General features: G+C 41.5%; 1 protein-coding gene across 1 annotated transcript in view; it reads right to left on the bottom strand.

Moving 5' to 3' along the window:
- The window catches only part of SLC7A11 (solute carrier family 7 member 11), a 430,028-nt gene that overhangs the window by 307,179 nt on the left and 97,432 nt on the right, over window positions 1-25,417 (bottom strand). The window contains exon 3 of the mRNA XM_077476913.1: window positions 10,810-10,925. Coding sequence (XP_077333039.1) covers window positions 10,810-10,925 — 116 coding nt within the window. The remainder of the gene's footprint in view (window positions 1-10,809; window positions 10,926-25,417) is intronic.

Below are 25,417 nucleotides of genomic sequence, written 5' to 3' on the forward strand. Positions count from 1 at the left end.
TTTTTTGGGGGGGTTTGGGGGGGATTTTTCACTGAAATATTTTTGATGTTGTCAGTGTTTGTTGTATGTAGGTTATTAGTTTCACTTTGATTTAATTGTCTGTGCTGCATGATTTTGTGACTAATAAAAAATGATTCAATTCTTAAGAAACTGCGTTTGTGGGCGCAGTCCTTTTAACCCCAGGTCATTTCCTCTGCAAAATCCTCAGACCTCAAAACCATATTCTGTTAGTGTTTTCCAATTAACATACATGTGTTTTTTGCTTTCCTTGCTCTTTTACAAGTCCTGTTTTGTTAACCAATTCAGTTTGTAGCAAATGTTTATGTTTTATGTGTTTTATTAATAATTTATTTTGCAGAATCATGCTCAGTCCAAATAAAGCATTTTACACTCTCACCTACACAATTTGTATACAACAGATTTCCCAGCTGCAGCTTAACTAGGCTGACTGGCATGGCAAAACAAAAAGAGGTGTGATTCATCTAAAAGCTACTTTCCTGGTGCCTTCATGGTACCATATGCATGGATTGTGCGTATGCTGCCATGGATAGGCACAAGGAAACAAAAATTACAGAGAGGTAAGTATTCCATTTTCCATTTTAGTGCAGTAGTTCTCAGCCTCAGTCCTCAAGTACCCCCCACAGGACATGTTTTTGGAATTTATTGTAGCTAAAATAGCTGTCCAAAAAACAAAGCCATTGACTGTGATTTCAAGCACCTGTGCAAGATGAGGGAAAACCTGCAAACATGGCCTGTTGGGGGTACAAGGTTGAGAACCACTGATTTAGAGCGCTGAGCTAAAATCTAGCTCAAGACAATCCTATTCTAATTGTGGGAATTTGAGGGAAACCAAGTGAGTGTTAGAACCCCTGCTTGTCTTTTTTAGGTTTGGCTTTGTGTCCCTTTTCTGAAAATTGGCTTCACTTCCTGTCACATAGTCAAACAGGAAGTGAGGGTAAAACCCTACCAATGTTCTTCTTTGGGGACACACAGGTCAATCTAACTAGCTTCTCGATTAGGCAAATTGCACTCTAGCACTTTGTTGTATAGACCCCAATTTGAGGTTTATTAGCCCTTGTACACACAGTCGGACATTCCGACAACAAAATCCGTCAGATTTTGTCCAACGGATTTTGTCCGAAACTGGTGTTGCATACACACGGTCGGACAAAGTTGACGGAAAATCCGATCGTTCGTAACATGATGATGTAATTTTGTTACGACGGGAATACGTTCAGGCTAGTAGCCAATAGCTTTGGTCTAGGAATTTGATCTGAGCATGCGTGCCACTTTGTCCAATCGGAATTCTCTACAAACGATCGGACAAAGTCCGATCGGATCATGTTGTCGGAAAATTTTATTGCCCAGCTCTAAAACTTTGTCGGTCGGATATTCCGACGTAAACAGTCCGATGGAGCCCACACATGGTCGAATTATCCGACAACACAGTCCGATCGGACATTTTCCGTCGGAATGTCCGACCGTGTGTACAAGGGCTTAAAGGCAAATCCACAAATCCACTCTGAAGCACTGGTGATTTCATCATGCAATCATGTAGAAGCAAAGATGCTGTTTTTTTTATTACCTTGCATGGCCCCCTCAGATCTCCAGCAACTGCACTTCCAAGTGCATTTTTAGTGCAAAGTGGATTTGCCTTTAGTAAATAAACCCCAAAGTCCAAGATACCTAATAATTTGGGGTGTACAGAGAAAAATGCTTGAGTGCAATTTACCTAATTGGGAAACTAGACAATTTTAAACACAACATTTTCAAATATGCATTTCGGATTCATTACAGAGATTAAAGTATAGATTTTTAGAATAAAAAGCGGAGGTCCACCCTAAAGTGGACCTCCACTCATCGGAACCCTCTCCCCCTCCGGCGCCACAATTGGCACCTTTCAGCGGGGAGGGGGGGTGCAGATACCTGTACAGTACAGGTATTCTGCACCCACTTCCGGGATAGCTCTCTGCGGAAAGGGGCGTAGATTACGCCCCTTTCCGCAAGTGCCCGCCCCTTTCCGCAAGTGCCCCGCTGCCTGCTGGGAAACACACAGGTCCCCGTCCCCCCAGTCCATTACCAGGCCCTTTGGGTCTGGTATAAATATTAGGGAAAGCCCAAACCAAAATTAAAAAAATTGCGTGGGGTACCCCTAAAATCCATACCAGGCCCTTCGGGAACCCTGCGCCAAATTAAAAAAAAAACAGCATAGGGGTCCCCCCCAAAGTCCATACCAGATCTGATTTTAAGGGGAATCCTGTGGCAAAATTAAAAAAAGCCCTCCTGAAGCACCTTGTCCCCATGTTGATGGAGAAAAGGGCCTCATCCCCACAACCCTTGCTCGGTGGTTGTGGGGGTCTGTGGGCGGGGGGCTTATCGGAATCTGGATGTCCCCTTTAACAGGTAATCCCAGATCCCAGCCCCCCCCATATGAATTGGTAGTGCCGGGGTACATAGTACCCCTACCATTTTACAAAAAAGTGTAGGAATGATAAAAAAGACAAGAAACAGCTTGGGACAAGTCCTTTAGTAAAAAAAAAAAAGTCCCACGATTTAAGTTCAAGCCACCCGACGGACCGAAAAAAAAAAGCTGCATCCGATCTGGCTCCTGCTGACTGATGCGTCTTCTCTGTGACAGCTCTTATATAATTGAGGGCGGGGTCACCCAGGGACATAACCGAGTGACCCTACCCCCACCCCCGATGCCACAGGGGCTTCCCCGATTTTAGGGGGGAAAAAAAATTTCGGTTCAGGGTTCCCCTTAATATTCATATCAAGCTCAAAAGGCCTGGTAATGGACTGGGGGGGATCCCATGTTCTTTTTTTTAATGAGTTTTATTTATATTGCCGATACCTGACAATTTATTACAGCCGCGATCAGTTTTAAATGACAATTTTTTTCCAGAAATTGGTACTGTTCTAAACATGGGAAAAATGTGCCACTTTCCAGGCATAATAGAGACACCCCACAGGCACAATATTTAAAGGAATATTTCATTTTTATTGTTTTACTTTAAGCAGTAAAAATATCACTGCTCCCATAAAAAAAAATAAAAAATGCATTGATACATTTCCCCTGGGGCAGGACCCAGGTCCCCAAACACTTTTTATGACAATAACTTGCATATAAGCCTTTAAAATTAGCACTTTTGATTTTTCATGTTGGCATCCCATAGACTTTAACAGTGTTCTGGCAGCTTTAGAATTTGCAGCGAACACCGCATATTGTTCGCTGTTTGGCGAATAGCCGAACACCCGATGTTCGAGTCGACCGTGCGTTCGACTCGAACATTGATCCCTAGTGAGGAAATTTATTAACAACTGCCCAAGTAATAAATATGCCCAAAATAGAATGAGAAAGTAACTAGAGTTTGGGTTGTTCTGGGCATGCTCAGTGACTTTTCTGGACATGCTTCATCAGTGTTTTTTTGGGTTAGTAATTTAAGGACATCCTTAACAGGTGTACCCAATATGAAGTTCTGTTTCTACATTGGGGAAATTTGCATTATGTGTCTTTCATGGACTGTGCATGTGTTTTCAACCCTATGTTATATAATGCTTGCAGATAGCATTCTTTACCCTACCCTGAAAAGAGATGTGCATATTTCACTCTTTTTTTTTGGGGGGGGGGGATTTTTCACTGAAATATTTTTGATGTTGTCAGTGTTTGTTGTATGTAAGTTATTGGTTTGACATTTAATTGTCTGTGCTGCATGATTTTGTGACTAATAAAAAATGATTAAATTCTTAAGAAACTGCGTTTGTGGGCGCAGTCCTTTTAACCCCTGGTCATTTCCTCTGCAAAATCCTCAGACCTCAAAACCATATTCTGTTAGTGTTTTCCAATTAACATACATGTGTTTTTTGCTTTCCTTGCTCTTTTACAAGTCCTGTTTTGTTAACCAATTCAGTTTGTAGCAAATGTTTATGTTTTATGTGTTTTATTAATAATTTATTTTGCAGAATCATGCTCAGTCCAAATAAAGCATTTTATACTCTCACCTACACAATTTGTATACAACAGATTTCCTAGCTGCAGCTTAACTAGGCTGACTGGCATAGCAAAACAAAAAGAGGTGTGATTCGTCTAAAAGCTACTTTCCTGGTGCCTTCATGGTACCATATGCATGGATTGTGCGTATGCTGCCATGGATAGGCACCAGGAAACGAAAATTACAAAGAAGTAAGTATTAAATTTTCCATTTTAGTGCAGTAGTTCTCAGCCTCAGTCCTCAAGTACCCCCCACAGGACATGTTTTTGGAATTTATTGTAGCTAAAATAGCTGTCCAAAAAACAAAGCCATTGACTGTGATTTAAAGCACCTGTGCAAGATGAAGGAAAACCTGCAAACATGGCCTGTTGGGGGTACAAGGTCGAGAACCACTGATTTAGAGCGCTGAGCTAAAATCTAGCTCAAGACAATCCTATTCTAATTGTGGGAATTTGAGGGAAACCAAGTGAGTGTTAGAACCCCTGCTTGTCTTTTTTAGGTTGGGCTTTGTGTCCCTTTTCTGAAAATTGGCTTCACTTCCTGTCACATAGTCAAACAGGAAGTGAGGGTATTTGTAGCTGCTGACTTTGCAGTATTTGTAGCTGCTGACTTTTATTTTTTTATTGGAACTCCTCATTAATGAACACAACACACAGGGATAGGGGAAATATTTTAGAGACACTGCCACAAGTACAATTACACAGATTGAACTGGATTGCACTATTGTCTTTATTGAACCTTACCAACTATGTAACTATATGTAACTATAATAAAAAAAAAAAAACTTTTTATATTTAAATATTTACTATTACTCCTCTGGGGCAGATAGAACTAGGTTCTTTCCTGACATGATTAAAGTGTCCCATGTCCCATGAAGGAAGTTAAGGGGTTTGATTTACTAAAGGCAAATAGGCTGTTCACTTTGCTGGGAATTTTGTTTTACTTGTACATGATTGGGTATGCTTTGCAAAGTGAATTTCCACCACAATCACTAAGCTAAATTAAAATTTCCTTGCAGAGTTAACAGTCTATTTATTTCAGTAAGTCAACACCCAAACAATCAAAAGAAAAAAAAAATATATAAAAATGAATAACAAAATGAAAAAAATAAATAAATAAAAACTCAATTTTGCAGTGCTGTAACACAATGCTACTCTCAATGACATTGGTCATTTGCTGCTTTATGATTAGAGTCCTACAAAATTGTGTTATTACTCTATTACCATCAGCACAAGTTTGCCCTGATCTTTTCTTAACGATGCTCTATTAATATACATGATCATAGTCTTTTCACCAAAATGTGTACCAATATACTGTACCATCAAATATTATCCAAAATATAATTGGGGTTTTCTACCTTTACCATTTCACTGTTAGAAAAAAAAGTTCACTTGTTTGGCATCCTTTATTTCAGAAGATGAATACAATAACACTATGGGGTAAACATACAAAATTTAGCTAATTAAATAATAACAACACCTAGTCAGTCTGAAACTAACTCTGATAAAATTGCTCTGTACATAAAAAGGTGCAAAGGCTGTGATTATGAAGTCGTTGTATATACTGTAAAGTATTCCCTTGCTGACTAGCTTTACAACTATTTCCAGGCACTTGTCCAGCAAGGAGCCACTTCTGAAATGTAGCCAGGGAAAGTAACATTGAAACTGATAAATATACAATAACAACATCTGTAGTCAGAACTTTTTTGTGGACTTTTTGTGGACATATATTGGAAGACTGAGCACCATCACAAGAATTTGTTTAAATTCCAAAATAAAAAAAATTAAAAAAATTAAAATAAAATAATAGATTATTTATATATATATATATATATATATATATATATATATATATATATATATATTAAAATTACTCAATAAGTTTATATTAATTGGTTTGTGTGAAAGTTATAGTGTCTATGAACTATGGTATATTTACTGGAATTAAAAGCTATATTGTAATGGTGGTGATCAGTGACTGTGATAGGATGGCAGGCAATCTGATACTAGCAAACACTATCTGGGAGGGTCACTAACTGACACCACTAGTGGCAATAATACAGTGATCGGTGATAATACTGTAGAACCCTCTAGTGTGTGCTAGATGTTAATGTAGGTCTGTGTAAACAAATTTATTTAGCTCAGGGCTAAGCCTGAGCTGTGAAATCTGGGTCAGTGTTCAGTGAGTAAGGGCTGGAGGACTCATCCTGACAGCTCCTCTGGTGCCTTCCCCAGGTTTAGAAGTTTGTAGAAACCTCTAGAGCTAGTGGGTGGAGGTTAAGAGGGGCTGTTTGGAATATTTATGAGGGCCACAACCAATCCCCATTAAAGGGCTGTCAGGGGTATCTTCACCTCATAAATAGGCATGAGCCATGCCTACAGGGACAGTCAGGTGGAAGATGGAGATATAGTTCTGTGGGGACTGTCGTTGGCCTTCTGGGGTACCCCCTAATCTGGGGGGGTGACCTTGGGCCAGGAGTCGGGCTGGAAGGATCCTGCCACAAAACATGTAGGAAGCCCTTCCTGGAGGCACAGGAGCAAGTGTGAGGAAAGTGTGAGTGGAGCAGCACTACTGGGGACTTACAAGGGGGAGACTGCCACGTGTATCCAGTTCTCTCTGAAGACTGCATTGTGCCAAGTCTTCATCCCTTCCCTGCAGTCAGCTGAGTGGGCTGGTGAGAGAGTCAAACTGGAGGATTGCTGTAAGAAGTTAGCCTGGAGAGCTAGTGAAAGGGGCAGCTGCAGCTAGGTGGGTTGGCAGTGCCTGAAGGGGTGGTGCTGAGACCAGTAGCCACAGGAGGAAGGGTGAAAGCTGATCACTGAGTATTGCTACACAACAAGGCGTTTTGAGTTCCTCCCTACAAAATCACCATCGCTAAATCTGACTGTGTCTGTCAGATTTATCTACAGTGATCTAGCTGGTGTTCTGCAAGCAGGTAAAGTGCAGTAAGATTTTCAATGAAGCTTTATATAGAATGTATATAGGAAGATGTCCCTGAAGATGATATAAAAGTGTTGTTGCTGAATTCAAGGGGGCATCCCATAATTTCCCATCCCCATCCAAGTTATTAACCCTCAATAAACCACAGACTGTTCTTTGTCTCTGAAGTGCCTGGCTGTGCAGCGTACTGTACTTCTTAAATAACACGTGGTGACCCCGCCCTCCTCTGACACACAGGGACTTTCCTATGGCTTTTCCCCGTGATGTCAGAGGGGGCAGGGTCACCTGTTTACGTAAATGGGTGACCCCGTCCCCTCTGACATCACGGGGAAAGCCATAGGGAAGTCCCCGTGCATCAGAGAAGGGCGGGGTCACCACGTGGCCTCGCCCTCTGTTATTTAAGAAGTGTCAGAAGAAGCGGAACGTCACACTGCTGAAGACACCCACAGAGGCGGATAGTGTGGACGGCGCGGAAAAGAAGCCGGAGCAAGATGCGGACAAGAAGAGCGGAGGAAGAAGAAGATGAAGAAGAAGATGGAGAAGAAGAACAACACTGAAGGAAGACCAGAAGAAAGAAGATGAGAGAAGAAGTGTAAAGAAGAATAATTTCATAAAAGGACTTGTCAAAAACTGTCTTTTTTTCTTTTTTAACCTTTTTGTCACTTTTTTGTGAAATGTTAGGGATTACCAATTCACACAAGGGGTGGCCGGGATCTGGGGGTCCCCTTCTTAAAGGGGGCTTCCAGATTCCGATAAGCCCCCCGCCTGCAGACCCCCACAACCACCAGGCAAGGATTCTGGGGATGAGGCCCTTCCCCCATCAACATGGGGACAAGACGCTTTGAGGGGCTACCTCAAAGAATCCTCCCAATGTTGAGGGCATGTGGCCTGGTACGGTTCAGGAGGGGGCCCCCTCTCGCCCCCCCTCTTTTCCTGCAGCCTGCCAGGTTGCGTGCTCGGATAAGGGTCTGGTATGGATTATTTTAAATTTTGGTGTAGGGTTCCACTTAAAATCCATACCAGACCTGAAGGGTCTGGTATGGATTTTGAGGGGACCCCCACGTCTTTTTTATTTTATTTTGGCGCGGGGTTCCCCTTAATATCCATACCAGACCTGAAGGGCCTGGTATGGAATTTAGGGGGACCCCCCCTGTGGGGAAATCCCCATGCTGTTTTTATCAATGAACTTTTATGTGTATCACGGACCGGCAATTTATTATAGCAGCGAGTAGTTTTAAATGACTTTTTTTTTCCTTTAGAAATTTAATTTTGCTGTCAGACTGTTCTAAACACGGGAAACATGCGCCCCTTTACAGGCATACTATAGACACCCCCCAGGTACAAAATGTAAAGGAATATTACACTTTTATTGTTTCACTTTAAGCATTATTAAAATCCCTGCTCCCAAAAAAAAACGTCCATTTTTAAAACTTTTTTTTGCATTGATACATGTCCCCTGGGGCAGGACCCAGGTCCCCAAACACTTTTTATGACAAAACCATGCATATAAGCCTTTAAAATTAGCACATTTGATTTCTACCATAGACTTTTAAAGGGTGTTCCGCAACTTTCGAATTTGCCACGAACACCAAAAATTTGTTCGCTGTTCCGCAAAGTGGAGAACAGCCAATGTTTGAGTTGAACATGAGTTTAACTCAAACATAAAGCTCATCCCTGCTTATTGCCGCCATCACTAGTAAAAACAAAACAAAAAAGTCTATAAATCTAACCCATAGTTTGTAGACGCTATAACTTTTGCGCAAACCAATCAATATTTTTTTTTTACCAAAAATATGTAGCAGAATACATATTGGCCTAAATTGATGAAGAAATTTGATTTCTTACATGTTTTTATTGGATGTGTTTTATAGCAGAAAGTAAAAAAAATTATTTGTTTTTAGCACAAAAACTAAAGACTGCAGAGATGATCAAATACTACCAAAAGAAAGCTTTAGGCCCCTTTCACACGGGACAGATAGAAAAATAGGATTTTCCTCCATCTACAGAATCGGACAATTGCGGAGGCAGACAATAGCGGGTGTCTACGGATGTTCATCCGCAGATGACCGCTATGCCATAGGAATGCATGTATGTCCGTATTTCATCCGCAAAAGGATGGATGAAATACGGACATAATGTCCGCATGTGTGAAAGGGGCCTTATTTGTGGGAAAAAAAATTCATCAGTTTTATTTGTGTATAACGTCATACTACGGCACAATTATCAGTTAAAGAAACGCAGTGTAGTATTGCAAAAAATCGCCTGGTCAGGAAGGTGGTAAAACCTTCCGGAGCTGAAATGGTTAAGGGAGTGCGCTACAATATTGTACACTGACACTGTACTAATGACAATGAGAGCGAAGGAGTTAACATGTAGAGGCAATCAATGAGTTAACTGTTTGCCTAACGTGTAATGTGTGCTGCTTTTACTTTCTGATCATTTTTTATCCCTACTTTTAATAAAGAAGAAACAGCCAGATCACGGTTTCCATGCACACAAAGTTCTATGTGTAATTGGACACAGGTGATCAGCAGGTTTCAGCCAAAATCATTGACTGCAATCTACTGCCAAACTCATGCTGTGTCCAATGACAGTACTGGTCATGGCATGCGCACACACCGAATCTGGAAGAAGGCCGGTCATGTACATGTATGTGACTGTGCCTGTTACCCACTAGCAGTATATTTTGCTGTCTGCACTTGGCAGGTGGGTAATGTAATACATGATAACAATAATAATCATAAAATGATAATCATTCTTTTTATGGTGGAGATAGAGTTTGTGTAGATGCACATCTATGGAATTCTCCCCTGCTGGAACTGCTCCAAAAGCCCCAAACATATGGGGCAGAGTAATGGGGAGGAGCTGTCACTCCACATGCTGGAGTGGAGTCACTCCTCAGGCTGATGAAGATAGTCATGTGGGATGGCTTCCAGCTAGACAAGGAGGAAGTGAATGGGTACTGATGGGTACTGGGGGAGAATGTACAATGAGAGTGGCAACACAGCAGCCAGAGGATCATGATAGTGTTGATACAAGCAAGAGGGAAGCCAATGGCAACTGCAAGATCGACCAGGTATTTAATAACGTGACCAGATTCATGATGGAAGGCTTATGCTGTATGGTACAGATCAGAGAAGGCTGGTGTTTTTTTCTTTTGGGGGAGGGTGGCAACCCCCCCCCCCCCCAAGGACAATCGGGACATCAAAGCCTCGCCAGCTTTCCACTGCCACGGGGACTTCCCTATGGCTTTCCAAAGCCTTGTCAGCTTTCCACTGCCTCCTGTGGTGTGGATCATGGTGGCTTCCGCCATGCATTCCCCTCCTCCTAGGCGTCCAATAAGACTGACTGACCTTTCAGCCAATTGGGAAATGGGTATTAGAGCTGTGCTTCCTGATTGGCAGAGAGGTGATTCAGTGTTAGAAAAGTGAATATTACTTTGCTTTTCTAACACACCTGGGTGGGCTCTGAGCGCAATGCCCTGTGCCACGAGTTCACCCTATTTTGAAGCCTATTAGAGCCTATGGCCTTGTGGCTGTAATTCAGGTGCCCGACATCCTCAAAGGGGCCGGACGTATGAATAGGCGGCCGTGAATAGATTCATGCTATGCATGAATCTCTCTATTCATCAAACAGGGGGAGGCATGGACAGAGGGGACAGCGCCCATGTGCTCCTAATGGGCGGGCCGCCCCCGGTACATATTATACTTTTGAAGTCATTGACAATTAAACGTTTCTGGAGTTTAATGACTATTTCTAATAATCATTAAAACGTCATCAACAGTTTCATGGAAATCATATTATACGCTGGTAACTTTACATCTCATTGTTTTGTTTTTGCATGAATACAATTCTCTTCATTAATGTTAGTGCTTACTTATTCCAAGAGCTGTGACTAATTTGATAGGGAGGTCTGGTATTTCACATGGCATAAAGAAGGGCTCGAGGATATAGCGTCCAAATGCTAGGGATATCACGGCAGTAGCAGCTGGGCTAAAAGAAAGAGAGAAAAGTGAGAGAAAGAAAGAGAATCATTGTAATGTAAAGTGTATAAAATTCAAGGCATGGATTATAAATGCATTACATTCTCCACGGCAAAAAAAAAAAAAAAAAAATCTTCTTCTGCCTGTTTTGTTCTATAGCACATCTTTCTCATTATGCAGAAGCTGAAGTAAAATACATTTATTGTATTGTAGTTTTACAAGCAGATGCACACAGATATAATTATAATAACTGTTAGTTCCTGTGGAAATGTAGCACTGACCGTGAAGGTAAAGATTATAGGACTACTCATTAAGTCAGTTTTTTTTTTTTTTTGTCGATGCGAAATCAGCCGCGTACGACGTGCCATTTCATACGATTTATGCTTGGTGTTTTCACCATATTGAACAGGAAGCGTTACTGAAATAAATTGCATGGTAGAAAAATTTGCCTTTTGGCTTCAGAAACAGGAGAAAACTGACAGAAATCTTGTTTCTCTCCAGGGAATGAGGGAGAAAAGAGACCGTATGTATTACTGATGTGTATTAGGGCAATTAGGAAGGACAGAATCAACCATGCAGTGAGCGCTGCAGACAGTCGGAATCCATCCAGTAACCTGGCTCAGTCTACTGAAACATGTCTAATACCATCACATGAGTAGATAAATTGTAGGTTTAAGCCTCACCAAAAGTTTACTGCTGAAGCACATGAATCGTATTGGCATTGCTAATTCTGCATAGAAATTTTCTGACCCCCTTGAACGTGTGCATATCAATTGATGTGAAGTATCGGAGCACTTTTGGAGACAGGCATAATGTTATTTATTTTTTATTTTTTAAAGGAGAAACATTGTACAAGGCAAGATATTCACGTTGTGCTGTCAGAGATCATTCAACTTCTTGTTAAAAGAATTTAGCCTTTTTTTTATGAACTGCACACTGTCATGTCAATAAAAAGCTGTAATACTATTCACCCACTAACAAAGGACTGATAAAATGTTCCTCATTGCAAACAAGCTATCAAAAAGTCAACCTGCACGGCTCAATGAGAAGCAGGGAATGTATAAGGAGAGATAAAGCCACGCCTAAAAAGGGCACATTTGAGGGTGTGGAAGAAAGACGCAGCCACTTAAAGTGGAACTAAACTCTTAGCCCTTGTACACACGGTCGGACATTCCGACGGAAAATGTCTGATCGGACCGTGTTGTCGGATAATCCGACTGTGTGTGGGCTCCATCGGACTGTTTCCGTCGGAATATCCGACAGACAAAGTTTTAGAGCTGGGCTATAAAACTTTCCTACAACATGATCCGATCGGACTTTGTCCGATTGTGTGTAGAGAATTCCGATCGGGCAAAGTTCCGCGCATGCTCAGATCAAATTCCTAGACAAAAGCTATTGGCTACTAGCCTGAACGTAGTCCCATCATAATGAAATAATGTCATCACGTTATGTACGATCGGATTTTCCGACAACTTTGCCGACCGTGTGTATGCAACACAAGTTTCAGACAAAATCCATCGGACAAAATCCTACGGATTTTGTTGTCGGAATGTCTGACCGTGTGTACAAGGGATAAGACCCCTTTCACACTGGGCCATTTTAGCGGCCCCTTTACAGATGTTTAAGTGGCATTTTATGGCCACTAGTGGGGCACTTTTAACCTCCGCTAGCGTCTAAAGAAGGGGTTAAAACTGCCAGTGTTACGGCGCTTTCGAAGCCCTTTTCAGGCACTTTTACAAGCGCTGACCATTCATTTCAATGGGCGGGGCATTTTGGGAGTGATGTATACAGCACTCCCAAACTGCCCCAAAAAAGCTTCTTGCAGGACGTTTCCTAACGTCCCGCAAGCGCACCGCCCCAGTGTGAAAAGTCACACTAAAATTAACGGGAGGCGGTTTTCAGGTGCTTTACATGCGCTTTTTCTAGAGCTAAAACACCTGAAAACCACCTTAGTGTGTGCGAAAGGGGTCTTAGGCTAAGCTCACACATATATTTTTTAGTGCATTTTAGTGTATTGGGTTTGCAGAAACCCACTACAGTCCTTTTAACATGGTTTCCTATGGGGCACATTCACATCTATGCGTTTTTCAGCCGTTGTGTTTTTGGAAAGGGTTAGGGACTTTTTTTCCCATAGCAGATTGTGTGTAATAGTCTTCAATGGACCTGGACCAAAAATGCAAGTGTTGCATTTTTGATGCGTCTTTATATCCGTTTTGCAGAGTTTTTCTTGTTTTTTTAATAAAAATAGCTGGATGTTAAGGAGTGAGCCGCCGACCTGTCCTTAACAACTGATGAGTCATTAGCTGTCAGTTGGGTTCCTGTTGACAGCTGAATGTTAAAAAAGAAAAAAAGAACGGCGTGGGGTCCCCCACAATCCCCCATTGGGTGTGGAATGGATTTTGAGGAAACCCCACGCCAAACTTAAAAAAAATATATATTGTGAGGTCCCCCCAAAATCCATACCAGAATCTTATCTGAGCATGCAGGAAAAGGGGAGGAATGAGCGAGCATGCCCCCCCAAACCATACCAGGCCACATGCCCTCAAGATGAGGGGATGGTTTAGGACGGGGGGCATGTTGATGGAGACAGAGGCTTCTTCCCCACAACTCAGGCTGGTGTTTGTGGGGGTCTGCAGGTGGGGGGCTTACTGGAATTTGGAAGCCTCCATTAGCAAGGAGGTCCCCAGATCCTGCCCCCCCCCCCGTACATAGTACCTCTACTCATTCACCAAAAAAATGTTGTAGTGCAAACAAATAGAGTAGGCAGTTTTTTGACAATTCCTTTATTAAAACAAAAACAATGTCCCCTGAAGTGAATCCATTATCAATCATGACACCAGCTGCTGCCACCGGCCCAAAAAAAGAATAGAAATCTGACCAACACCACTGAAGGCTCTTGCCGTCCGCCACCTCCACCATCTGACAGTGCTTAAATAACTAAGGGGCAGTTACCGGTGACATCACCGGTTGACCCCCACCCCCTTGTGATGTTGTTGACCCAGAATGTGTCAGGATTGACAATGGATTTACTTCAGGGGACATTGTTTTTGTTTTTATACATAAAGGAGTTGTCAAAAATTGCCTACTCTCTTTTTTTTACACTACACTTTTTTTTGTGAATGAGTAGGGGTACTATGTATACCATACTCATTCACATAGGGGTCCCCCTTGTTAAAGATTCTGATAAGCCCCCCACCCACAGACCCCCACAACCACCTGCCAGGTTTGTGGGAAAGAGGCCTTTGTCCCCATTAACATGGGGACAAGGTGCTTTGGGGTGCAGAGCTGCTCCTGTCGTCATGCCGTATTCGCACAGGTACTCGTTGACATCCCTCTGCTGCATGTAGAGCCACTGCAGCATTGACAAAGTTGAGTTCCACCTGGTGGGCATGTCACAAATCAAGCGGTTTATGGGCAGGTGGATTTCCTGCTGAATTTTAGCCAACCAAGCACTGGCTGTGTATGACTGCCTGAAACTATATGGAATTAAACTGGCAGTAATGCACACATAACTATATGGCGTTAAACTGGCAGTAATGCACACAGAAGTAAATAGAGTCAAACTGGCAGTAACGCACATAGAAGTAAATGCCGTTAAACTGGCAGTAACGCACAAAACTATATGGCGTTAAACTGCTAGTAACGTATACAAAACTATATGGCATTAAACTGGCAGTAACGCACACAGAACTATATGACGTTAAACTGGCAGTAACGCACAGAAAACTATATGGTGTTAAACTGGCAGTAACGCACAGAAAACTATATGGTGTTAAACTGGCAGTAACACACAGAAAACTATATGGTGTTAAACTGGCAGTAACACACAGAGAACCATGTGGCATTAAAGTGGCAGTAAAGCACAAAATGATATGTTGTTAAACTGGCAGTAACACATACAGAACTATATGGACTTAAACTGGCAGTAACACACAAAACTATATTTTGTTAAACTGGCAGTAACACACACATCATTTTAAAGCTATATCGCAACAAACTGGCAGTAACGCACACAGAAGTAACTGGAGTTAAACTGGCAGTAATGCAATCAAATAGACAGTGTTCAACCATAACTACACTGACACTATCTGACCTGTCCCTACTCTAGCTATGCACTAATTTAAAGATTACTGACACGGTCTCACTACACTTCACTGAAACTATCTGAGCTGTCCCTACTCTACTCTATTGTATGTATGAATGACATGGTCTCACTATACTACAGTGAGACTATCCGAGCTGTCCCTACTCTAGCTGCACACTATGCAAAGCTTAATGATGGTCCTCTTCACTACACTCACACTATCCCTAGACTGACACTAAACTAATATTCTACACTGACAATTGAAGCAAAATAGCACACTAATAGCACTGAACAGAGCCCTGTTCTATCTCTCTCCATGCAAAATCACACTGAATATGGCTGCCATTGAAAGAATACCTTTATACTGTGGGGTGGAAATGAGCCAGGATTGGATAAAGTCATGATAACAGTGTCCAATGACTATGACAGTGCTCTGTGCCCTGATTGGCTGAAGCTTTCACTGCTTCAGCTAATCAGGGCTTGAAATGAACTGTTCAGCACCACAATGCACTTTGGTCAGTTCGGCTATTTGCAGAACAGCGAAAGTTCACCCTTCCCTAGTGCTAACAATTGAAAATTGTCAGAAAATTTGAATTTTGTCCAGTATATACAGTATCTCACAAAAGTAAATACACCCCTCACATGTTTGTAAAAATTATATTATATCTTTTCATGTGACAACACTGAAGAAATGACACTTTGCTACAATGTAAAGTAGTGAGTGTACAGCTTGTATAACAGTGTAAATTTACTGTCCCCTCAAAATAACTCAACACTGAGCCATTAATGTCTAAACCGAGGGCAACAAAAGTGAGTACACCCCTAAGTGCCATGCCATGCTGGTCTGTGAGAGCCAGAAAGATTTGGAGGATTCTTGAGGGGAGCTGGATGTTGTGCGTCGATGAGGGCTAGTTGAAGATCTTTCGATAAGATATAATCCATTATTGTATATTGCATTATTGTATAATGCTATATTGTGCGGCCGATTTGGCAGCACTACAGGAGTGACCGCACAATAGTGAATCATCCCTGATAGGAGGACGTGGGATCCAGTATCTTCATAATGGGGGGAGCCATACCAATAGGATAATTACATCACCCTTGACTGGGAGATATGCTCTGAATATTGGCTATCTGGTAAGCCTACATCCTATAAGGTGGTGGATACACAATACTGCACATCATATGAAGAGCTGTCACTGGGTGTTTAATAATACTCACGCATACAATTTATTTCAATGAGTGGACTTTTTTCTAAACTTGTGCAATATAAATTTACTATACAGACTTTTTGGGACTATATACACTACGGTGTATCGGGGGATGACACATTAATTTATTTATATGTGTGGTTTGTTCACTAATGTATATACACATGCTTAAATTGTAAGTTTTCTCCACAGCGCAGCTCCATTTGTTTTTAATGTCACAGTACATATTGGCATTCATTTTCTCAATGAACTGTAGCTCCTAAGTGCTGGCAGCACTCATACAGCCCCAGACCATGACACTCTCACCACCATGCTTGACTGTAGGCAAGACACACTTGTGTTTGTACTCCTCACCTGGTCGACGCCACACACGCTTGACACCATCTGAATCAAATACGTTTATGTTGGTCTCATCAGAACACAGGACATAGTTTGAGTAATCCATGTCCTTAGTCTGCTTGTCTTCAGCAATCTGCTTGTGCATTATCTTTCGAGGAGGTGTGCAGTGTGCAGTGGATGGTCTGAGCACGCAGACTGACATCCCACCCCTTCAACCTGTGCAGCAATGCTGGCAGCACTCATACCTCTATTTCACAAAGACAACCTCTGGATATGACGCTGAACACGTGCACTCAGATTCTTTGGTCAACCATGGTGAGGCCTGTTCTGAGTGGATTCTGTCCTGTTAAACCACAGTATGGTCTTGACCACCATGCTGCAGCTCAGTTTCAAGGTCTTGGCAATCTCCTTATAGCTAAGGCCATCTTTACATAGAGCAACAGTTATTTTTTTCAGATTCTCAGAGAGCTCTTTTGTCATGAGGGGCCATGTTGAACTTCCAGTGACCAGTATGAGAGAGTGAGAGCGATAACACCAAATTTAACACACCTGCTCCTGATTCACACCTGATACCTTTTAACACTAACAAGTCACATGACACCAGGGAGGGAAATGGCTAATTGGGCCCAATATTGACATTTTCACTTAGGGGTGTACTCACTTTTGTTGCCAGCGGTTTAGACATTAATGGCTGTGTATTGAGTTATTTTGAGGGGGCATAAAATTTACACTGTTATACAACTCACTACTTTACATTGTAGCAAAGTTTCATTTCTTCAGTGTTGTCACATGAAAAGATATAATAAAATATTTACAAAAATATGAGAGGGGTGCTTACTTTTGTGAGATACTGTAGTTACTTTGTCTGGCCTAAATATGAAGAATATGCCATTTACTTGCCAGAATCAAAGTTATTTCTTATTTATGAATTGAGTTGCCCTTTAAAGTTCAACTCCAGGAAAATAGCTAAGCACAACGTAACAATGCATATATGGGAGCTGTCTTACCAGAGGATGTTTATTTTATGCACACATTACTGAAGTTTACACAGCCAAGCCAAGCTAAGCATTGCAGTCAGGTTGGTGACATTCCTCCTCTCTACTACAGCGAAGCAAAACAGCACAGTTACCCCCCCACCCTGTGAGTAGGAAATTGAGGGTCAGTAGCAGACTAGTCAGGTCATCCTTCTTCTCTCTCTTTATATAAGAGTATTCCTTGTCAGTTATGCCTTCTTGTGCAATACCAAGCCATATGCTTTCAACATTTGGGGAGGGACTGTGCAATGTAGGGGAGCAGAAAAACCACCCAACCTGTGAAGCACTGTGTCCCTATGTTGAGGGACAAGGGCCCCTTCCCACATGCTATATTCCTGCCTTCAAATTACAGCTTTTTCAGCCTCAGTAAATCAAATGTGCTGCTGGGAATGTCATTGAACAAATTTGGTTTATGATGTCACCTGGGATTTTGCCATTTAGAAGTAGGAATCTGACATGTACAGCCCATTTGAATTCTATAACAATTGATCGTGGGATCAGGGTTTTTGCCAATTTTAGGCCTGTTCAGAGCTGAAATGCAGTTTGCATCCCTGAGCCTGAGTTATGGCTGTAGTAAATGTTATTAGCAGAGAGCACTACGGTTTGTCTTTGTTTTATATGGCCACACATGACTGAATGAGATCCCAGGAGGAGGTCCGAGCTGTCTAGGGGTACTGTGATGAGGATTTGTGTTCCCAACAAATCCTGAGCGATATTACGCCAAGTGTGTGTGACTCTACAGTGGGGTCTACCTACTGAGAACCTGGGTGCAGGTCTGTCTTGTCCAGCAAAACCAGGAGGAGCAGATGTTTTCCCAAGGCATCCTGAGAGATTCAGTCGCAGATGTGTGTGACTCTGTAGTGGGTTAAATTTTTGGAGGTGAGCAGGCGTTCCAGCTAAAGGTGGTGATCACTGAAGTCACTGGCATTTTATGAACTGTGCCGAAAAGTTGCAAACGGTAGAATTTTGTTATTTGGACAGGATCATGTACCATGTCACAAAGCTCAAATCATCTCACGGATGGTTTCTTGAACATGACGATGAGTTATCCGTATTGCAATGACCTCCACAGTCACCAGATCTCAATCCAATAGAGCGCCTTTGGGATGTAGTGGAATGGGAGATTTGCATTATGGATGTGCAGCCCACAAACCTGCAGCAACTGCTACCATGTCAATATGGACCAAAATCTCTGAGGAATGTTTCCAACACCTTGTTGAATCTATGCCATTAAAAATTAAAGCAGTTCTGAAGGCAAAAGGGGTCAAACCCTGTACTAGCAAGGTGTACCTACCCTGTTTCCCCTAAAATAAGACCTAGCGTGATTGTCGACGATGGCTGCAATATAAGCCCTATCTCCCAAATAAGCCCTAGTTAAAGTCCTTCTAGGTCTTATTCTCAGGGTAGGGCTTATTTTCGGGGAAAGAGGGTGGGGCTTATTTGGGCTGTAGGGCTTATATTGCAGCCATCACCGACACTCACGCTAGGTCTTATTTTAGGGGAAACAGGGTAATAAGGGGGCTGGTGAGTGTATATTTTCTGCATCAAGCTTAAATGATGGTTGTAGTGCTGAAGCACTGCAGAGATTAGTCAGAGAGTACATGAGTTACAGCTCAGCTTTACGTGCATTTCTGTACTTCAGTGAATGAATTTGTACTAGCAGGTCTTTTATTGGCAATTTGTTTATTAACATTGCGTCTAGTGGTAACCCTTTTTATCTCTGCCTCTTGATTGAGCAAGCGAGTCTGTTTTGTCAGGATTATACAAGCTAAATATATTTATTTAGTCTAAGGCACATGAGAAATAACCTTCATACAGCTTCTCATGCAATTATTTTTAACATTTTGAAGTCTTTGAAACTCATGCAGCACTGTGGTACATTTGAATAATTTGGTTTCATATGATTCATCTGAAAATCCATTTTAACAGAGTGGTTTCTATAGGCATTTTTTAGGTTTTGTGCACATGGATACTGGATGTGAACAAAGTGATATTAATTAGAAAGTCTTTCATAATATGCTAGTATGCAGTGCATGCTAACACATGATATTTCCTTGCAGGTGGAAACTTTTTCTTAAAGACTTTACTACTGCTTTAAGTGCCAGCCTGTAATATCCCTTTATCACCAAGTCATTTACTAGTTTTCAGTGCTGTGATAATTAGACTGACAACTTGGTCAAAACTGTACCTAAATTCATTTTATGTTTCTTTTTTGTTGTTGTTGTTGTTTTAGAAAGATATAGTTTTCTTTTAATTGTTGTTTTACTTTTTACTATAAATAAATAAATAAAGTTGCGCTATGGAGAAACCAAAAACAAAGCAAGATCTCCAATGTGATAGAAATATAAAAAATAGAAAGTGAAGGAAGAAAAGAAAATATACTGGGTTAGAGCTGCCTGTGCCTGAAGCCCTCACTTCCTTAGTGGGGAGGAGAGGGAAATGAAAAGTGTAAAATAAAAAGGTTATGGCGCTAAACCCTATCAGTGATGTGATAAATTAACCTATCACCAAAACCTGGTGTTTTTTTTATATAAAAAGAAAAAGCTGTTGGCAATAGCGTGCAAAGATTTCCTAAAACAATTTTGTATCCTAATTGGAAAAAATATATGTGTGATCAGTATGGAATCAACATTCGTGTTCCATCATAATTATAACCGAAATAGATATTAAGTTATCTTATAGGTGTCAGCCTGCTATGAGTGAATACCAAAAATATGTAAACATTCATTTAGATATACAAAATGGTGAAAATGTTGTTTGTATCCAACAATGTGCTAGTTCAGAACAAACTGTGCAAACATGTGCAAAATAAGTGCAAAAAAAACAACTAGGGATCAGAACAGCCAGGGATCAGAAATATGTTCAACCAATAATCGCATGAAGACGCATCTATGTCCAATATAAGTCCAAAATGAATGTTTGGCTTAATGATATTGCCTCCTCAGATTATTGCTGTAATTGATGCGTAAAGTCAATAGGGAATATTTCATTCACTCGTGCAAACAGTGCGGGTCTTTAATTAGAAAACTTCATCCCCGGTGCGCCACTCAGTGCTATAGTATGTAAATGCTCTCACCAGAGTTAATGCCCCTTATGGGGCTGGATGGACCTTCACAATGTAAGCCACTGTGCTGCTCTCTGGCTGCTGCTGGTGCACTGGGTGAAGCTTCGCTATTCCGTCCGTATGGTCTCCAACGTTAATTATATATGAGGAAAGACATATCCATAGTGTAATACATTCTTAACCAGATCGTTCGTTTATTAATATTAAAAACTACTCACATTTGACATTAAAAGCATATGCGTATGGAAAAAACTCAGCCGTTCGTCTCTATCCGTTCAAACGAGTGCACACAACGTGGCCACGCCCTATGCGTTTCGTCACTCTGACGTCCTCTGGAGCGACGTCAGAGTGACGAAATGCGTAGGGCGTGGCCACGTTGTGTGCACTCGTTTGAACGGATAGAGACGAACGGCTGAGTTTTTTCCATACGCATATGCTTTTAATGTCAAATGTGAGTAGTTTTTAATATTAATAAACGAACGATCTGGTTAAGAATGTATTACACTATGGATATGTCTTTCCTCATATATAATTAACGTTGGAGACCATACGGACGGAATAGCGAAGCTTCACCCAGTGCACCAGCAGCAGCCAGAGAGCAGCACAGTGGCTTACATTGTGAAGGTCCATCCAGCCCCATAAGGGGCATTAACTCTGGTGAGAGCATTTACATACTATAGCACTGAGTGGCGCACCGGGGATGAAGTTTTCTAATTGAAGACCCGCACTGTTTGCACGAGTGAATGAAATATTCCCTATTGACTTTACGCATCAATTACAGCAATAATCTGAGGAGGCAGTATCATTAAGCCAAACATTAATTTTGGACTTATATTGGACATAGATGCGTCTTCATGCGATTATTGGTTGAACATATTTCTGATCCCTGGCTGTTCTGATCCCTAGTTGTTTTTTTGCACTTATTTTGCACATGTTTGCACAGTTTGTTCTGAACTAGCACATTGCTGGATACAAACAACATTTTCACCATTTTGTATATCTAAATGAATGTTTACATATTTTTGGTATTCACTCATAGCAGGCTGACACGTATAAGATAACTTAATATCTATTTCGGTTATAATTATGATGGAACACGAATGTTGATTCCATACTGATCACATATATATTTTTTCCAATTAGGATACAAAATTGTTTTAGGAAATCTTTGCACGCTATTGCCAACAGCTTTTTCTTTTTATATAAAAAAACACCAGGTTTTGGTGATAGGTTAATTTATCACATCACTGATAGGGTTTAGCGCCATAACCTTTTTATTTTACACTTTTACTTTTTACTATATTAATGAAAAAAGATCAAACTGTTGAAAAAGAAACCCTTGCTTTCTGCTAAAAAAAAATGCAAACACCCCCAAAAGTACACCTTTATGGGAAGTAGGCACCCTAAGGTCATCTCATTTTTTGTTAATTTTTTTCGGATAGGAAAAAGCATGCTGGTGTTGAGGTGGTTAAAACATGGAGCTTATTAATAATGGATTAAAGCAGCACCATTATGTCATACACTGAGAGAGGAGGAGGTGAAAGGGTTAAAAAGTCGAATTCCAAGTCTAAGTTTAATTTCACTTTAAGTAGCTAATTTTGTACAATCCAACTAAAAACTACTATTTCCATTACTAAGATATGCCCCATTGTCGGCACATATACTGTATTGCTGTGTATCAGCAGCAGAACAGGGACTTCCTGCTCTTGGAACAAAACGGAGTTGGGCCGAGCACTGCTCGGCCATTCACAGATTGTTTTGTATTTTATTATTGAATACAAGGCTTCCATTGGCTGAAGTGGAAAGGCGGGAGGATGATGTCATGATCTCTACCTCAGCCAAACAGAAGGCAGCATTATATTCATTCATAACAATATAAGGCTTCCTGTGAAAGCCTGAGCAATACCCAGCCTGATTCAATTTAGTTCTGGGAAGGGGGTGGGAAACGCCCATCCTGCTGCCTGGGCACAGCGATGTATATTGTATGTAGCTAATGCTACATATAAAGTATCTCACAAAAGTGAGTACACCCCTTACATTTTTGTAAATATTTTATTATATATTTTCACGTGACAACACTGAAGAAATGATACTTTGCAACAATGTAAAGTAGTGAGTGTACAGCTTGTATAACAGTGTAAATTTGCTGTCCCCTCAAAATAACTCAACACACAGCCATTAATGTCTAAACCGCTGCCAACAAGTGAGTACACCCTAAGTGAAAATGTCCAAATTGGGCCCAATTAGCCATTTTCCCTCCCCGGTGTCATGTAATTCATTAGTGTTACAAGGTCTCAGGTGTGAATGGGGAGTAGGTGTGTTAAATTTGGTGTTATCGCTCTGACTCTCTCATACTGGTCACTGGAAGTTCAACATGGCACCTCATGGCAAAGAACTCTGAGGAGCTGAAAAAAAGAATTGTTGCTCGATATAAAGATGGCCTAGGCTATAAGAAGATAGACAAGACCCTGAAACTGAGCTGCAGCATGGTGGCCATACAGAGGTTTAACAAAACAAGTTCCACTCAGAACAGGCTTCGTCATGGTGGTGGTGGACCAAAGAAGTTGAGTGCACGTTATCAGCGTCATATTCAGAGGTTGTCTTTGGGAAATGCTCAGCCCATATGCCGCACACTACATCAAATTGGTCTGCATGGCTGTCATCCCATAATGAATCCTCTTCTAAAAATGATGCACAAGAAAGCCTGCAAACAGTTTGCTGAAGACAAGATTACTAAGGACACGGATTAATCAAACTCAGATAGTGTCAAGCGTGTGTGGCGGCAACCAGGTAAGGAGTACAAAGACAAGTGCGTCTTGTCTACAGTCAAGCATGGTGGTGGGAGTGTCATAGTCCGGGCTGCATGAGTGCTGCCGGCACTGGGGAGCTACTGTTCATTAAGGGAACCATGAATGCCAACATGTGCTGTGAAATACCGAAGCAGAGCATGATCCCCTCCCTTCAGCAGTATTCCAACATGAAAATGACCCCAAACACACCTCCAAGATGACCATTGCCTTCCTAAAGAAGCTGAGGGAAATGGCAATGGACTGGCCAAGCAAGTCTCTAGACCTAAACCCTGTTGAGCATTTGTGGGGCATCCTCAAACAGAAAGGGGAAAAGCAAGGTCTTTAACATCCACCAGTTCTGTGATATCGTCATAGAGGAATGGAAGAGGACTCCAGTGGCAACCTGTGAAGCTCTGGTGAACTCCATGCCCAAGAGGAATAAAAACTCCTTCCTGCCGAGCGTATGCAGATCTGCGTACTCGGCTTCCGGGGGGTATACCGGGATGATGCCCGCACCTGCAGGCATCATCCCAGTACCGTTTTTTTCCGGTGGGCGATTGGCTATCCAGCCATAACAACCGATGTGGCTAAAAGCCGCTCGGCTGTTATGCTGGAGGAGCGGGAGGGGACGCCCCCCCTCCCGCCGCCTCCCGCCGCCTCCCACCGTTGTTACCGGTGCTCCCACTCGATCGGGTGCACCGATTCCACATCCGATGCCTCCTGGTGCTGGGGAGGAACTGGAACAAAGCCGTAATCGGCTTCGTTCCAGTATCCTAATAGTAAACACGGAAGCGACGTCATGACGTCACTTCCCATTTACTCGGCTGCCAATGGCGCCGGTTTTAAAAAAATATACGGTATTCAGAATCGCCGTTTTTGGCGATCTGAATACATTGAAGTGTAAAGGAGGGATCGGGGGTCTTTTAGACCCCCGATCCCTCCATAAAGAGTACCTGTCACCACCTATTACTGTCACAAGGGATGTTTACATTCCTTGTGACAGCAATAAAAGTGATCAAATTTTTTTTTTTTTTTTTAAAACAATTTAGTCATTTTAAAATAAATAAAATAAAATAAAATAAATTTTTTAAAGCGCCTGCCGTCCCCGCGAGCTCGCGAAGCAAAGAAAATGCAAACGGAAGTCGCGCCCGCATATGTAAACAGTGTTCAAATCACACATGTGAGGTATCGCCACGATCATCAGAGCGAGAGCAATAATTCTAGCACTAGACCTCCTCTGTAATGCTAACTTGGTAACCGTGAAAAAATATTTAAAGCGTCGCCTATTGAGATTTTTAGGTACCGTACTTTTTCGTCAATCCACGAGTGCGTGTGATTATAAAGTGTGACATGTTTGGTATCTATTTACTCGGTGTAACATTATCTTTCACAGTATGCAAAAAAATTTGAGTTATTTTGAGAGGACAGCAAATTTACAGTGTTATACAAGCTATACACTCACTACTTTACATTGTAGCAAAGTGTAATTTCTTCAGTGTTGTCACGTGAAAAGATAGAATAAAATATTGACAAAAATGGGAGGGGTGTGCTCACTTTTGTGAGATACTGTAGTTTATACAGTGCTGACAGTGGGCGGATATACCAGTATACTAGTAATGGAAATTGTTATTTTTTTGTTTGTTTTTTTAGGATCCGTTCTCCCCAAATTAACTATTAAAAAACTATTTAAACCTGGTATTAGGCTTTAATGTACAGTTTTACATACTGTATAGTGGAAGGATGGAGAAGAAAGGGGGTTATTGTGTAGATGTGTAGGATAAGCTAGGTCACAGAAAAGACAGGATTGGGATCAGTTGTATAAGGGGGTAAGGGAAATTGAAAAGGTTACTTGAATCTGCTGCTGTCACTTATCTGTGCTGTGATCAGGAACAAATGAATCACTAATTCACTCATTAGTTCCCCTTTCCTCTCTTTCCTACAATTTAAGGGCAAGAAGAACACTAGACTGTCTTCATCTGTG

Source organism: Lithobates pipiens, unplaced genomic scaffold (assembly GCF_037356315.1).
Source record: "Lithobates pipiens isolate NorthernLeopardFrog02 unplaced genomic scaffold, aLitPip1_a1.2 Scaffold_13, whole genome shotgun sequence".
Taxonomy (NCBI): Eukaryota; Metazoa; Chordata; class Amphibia; order Anura; family Ranidae; genus Lithobates; species Lithobates pipiens.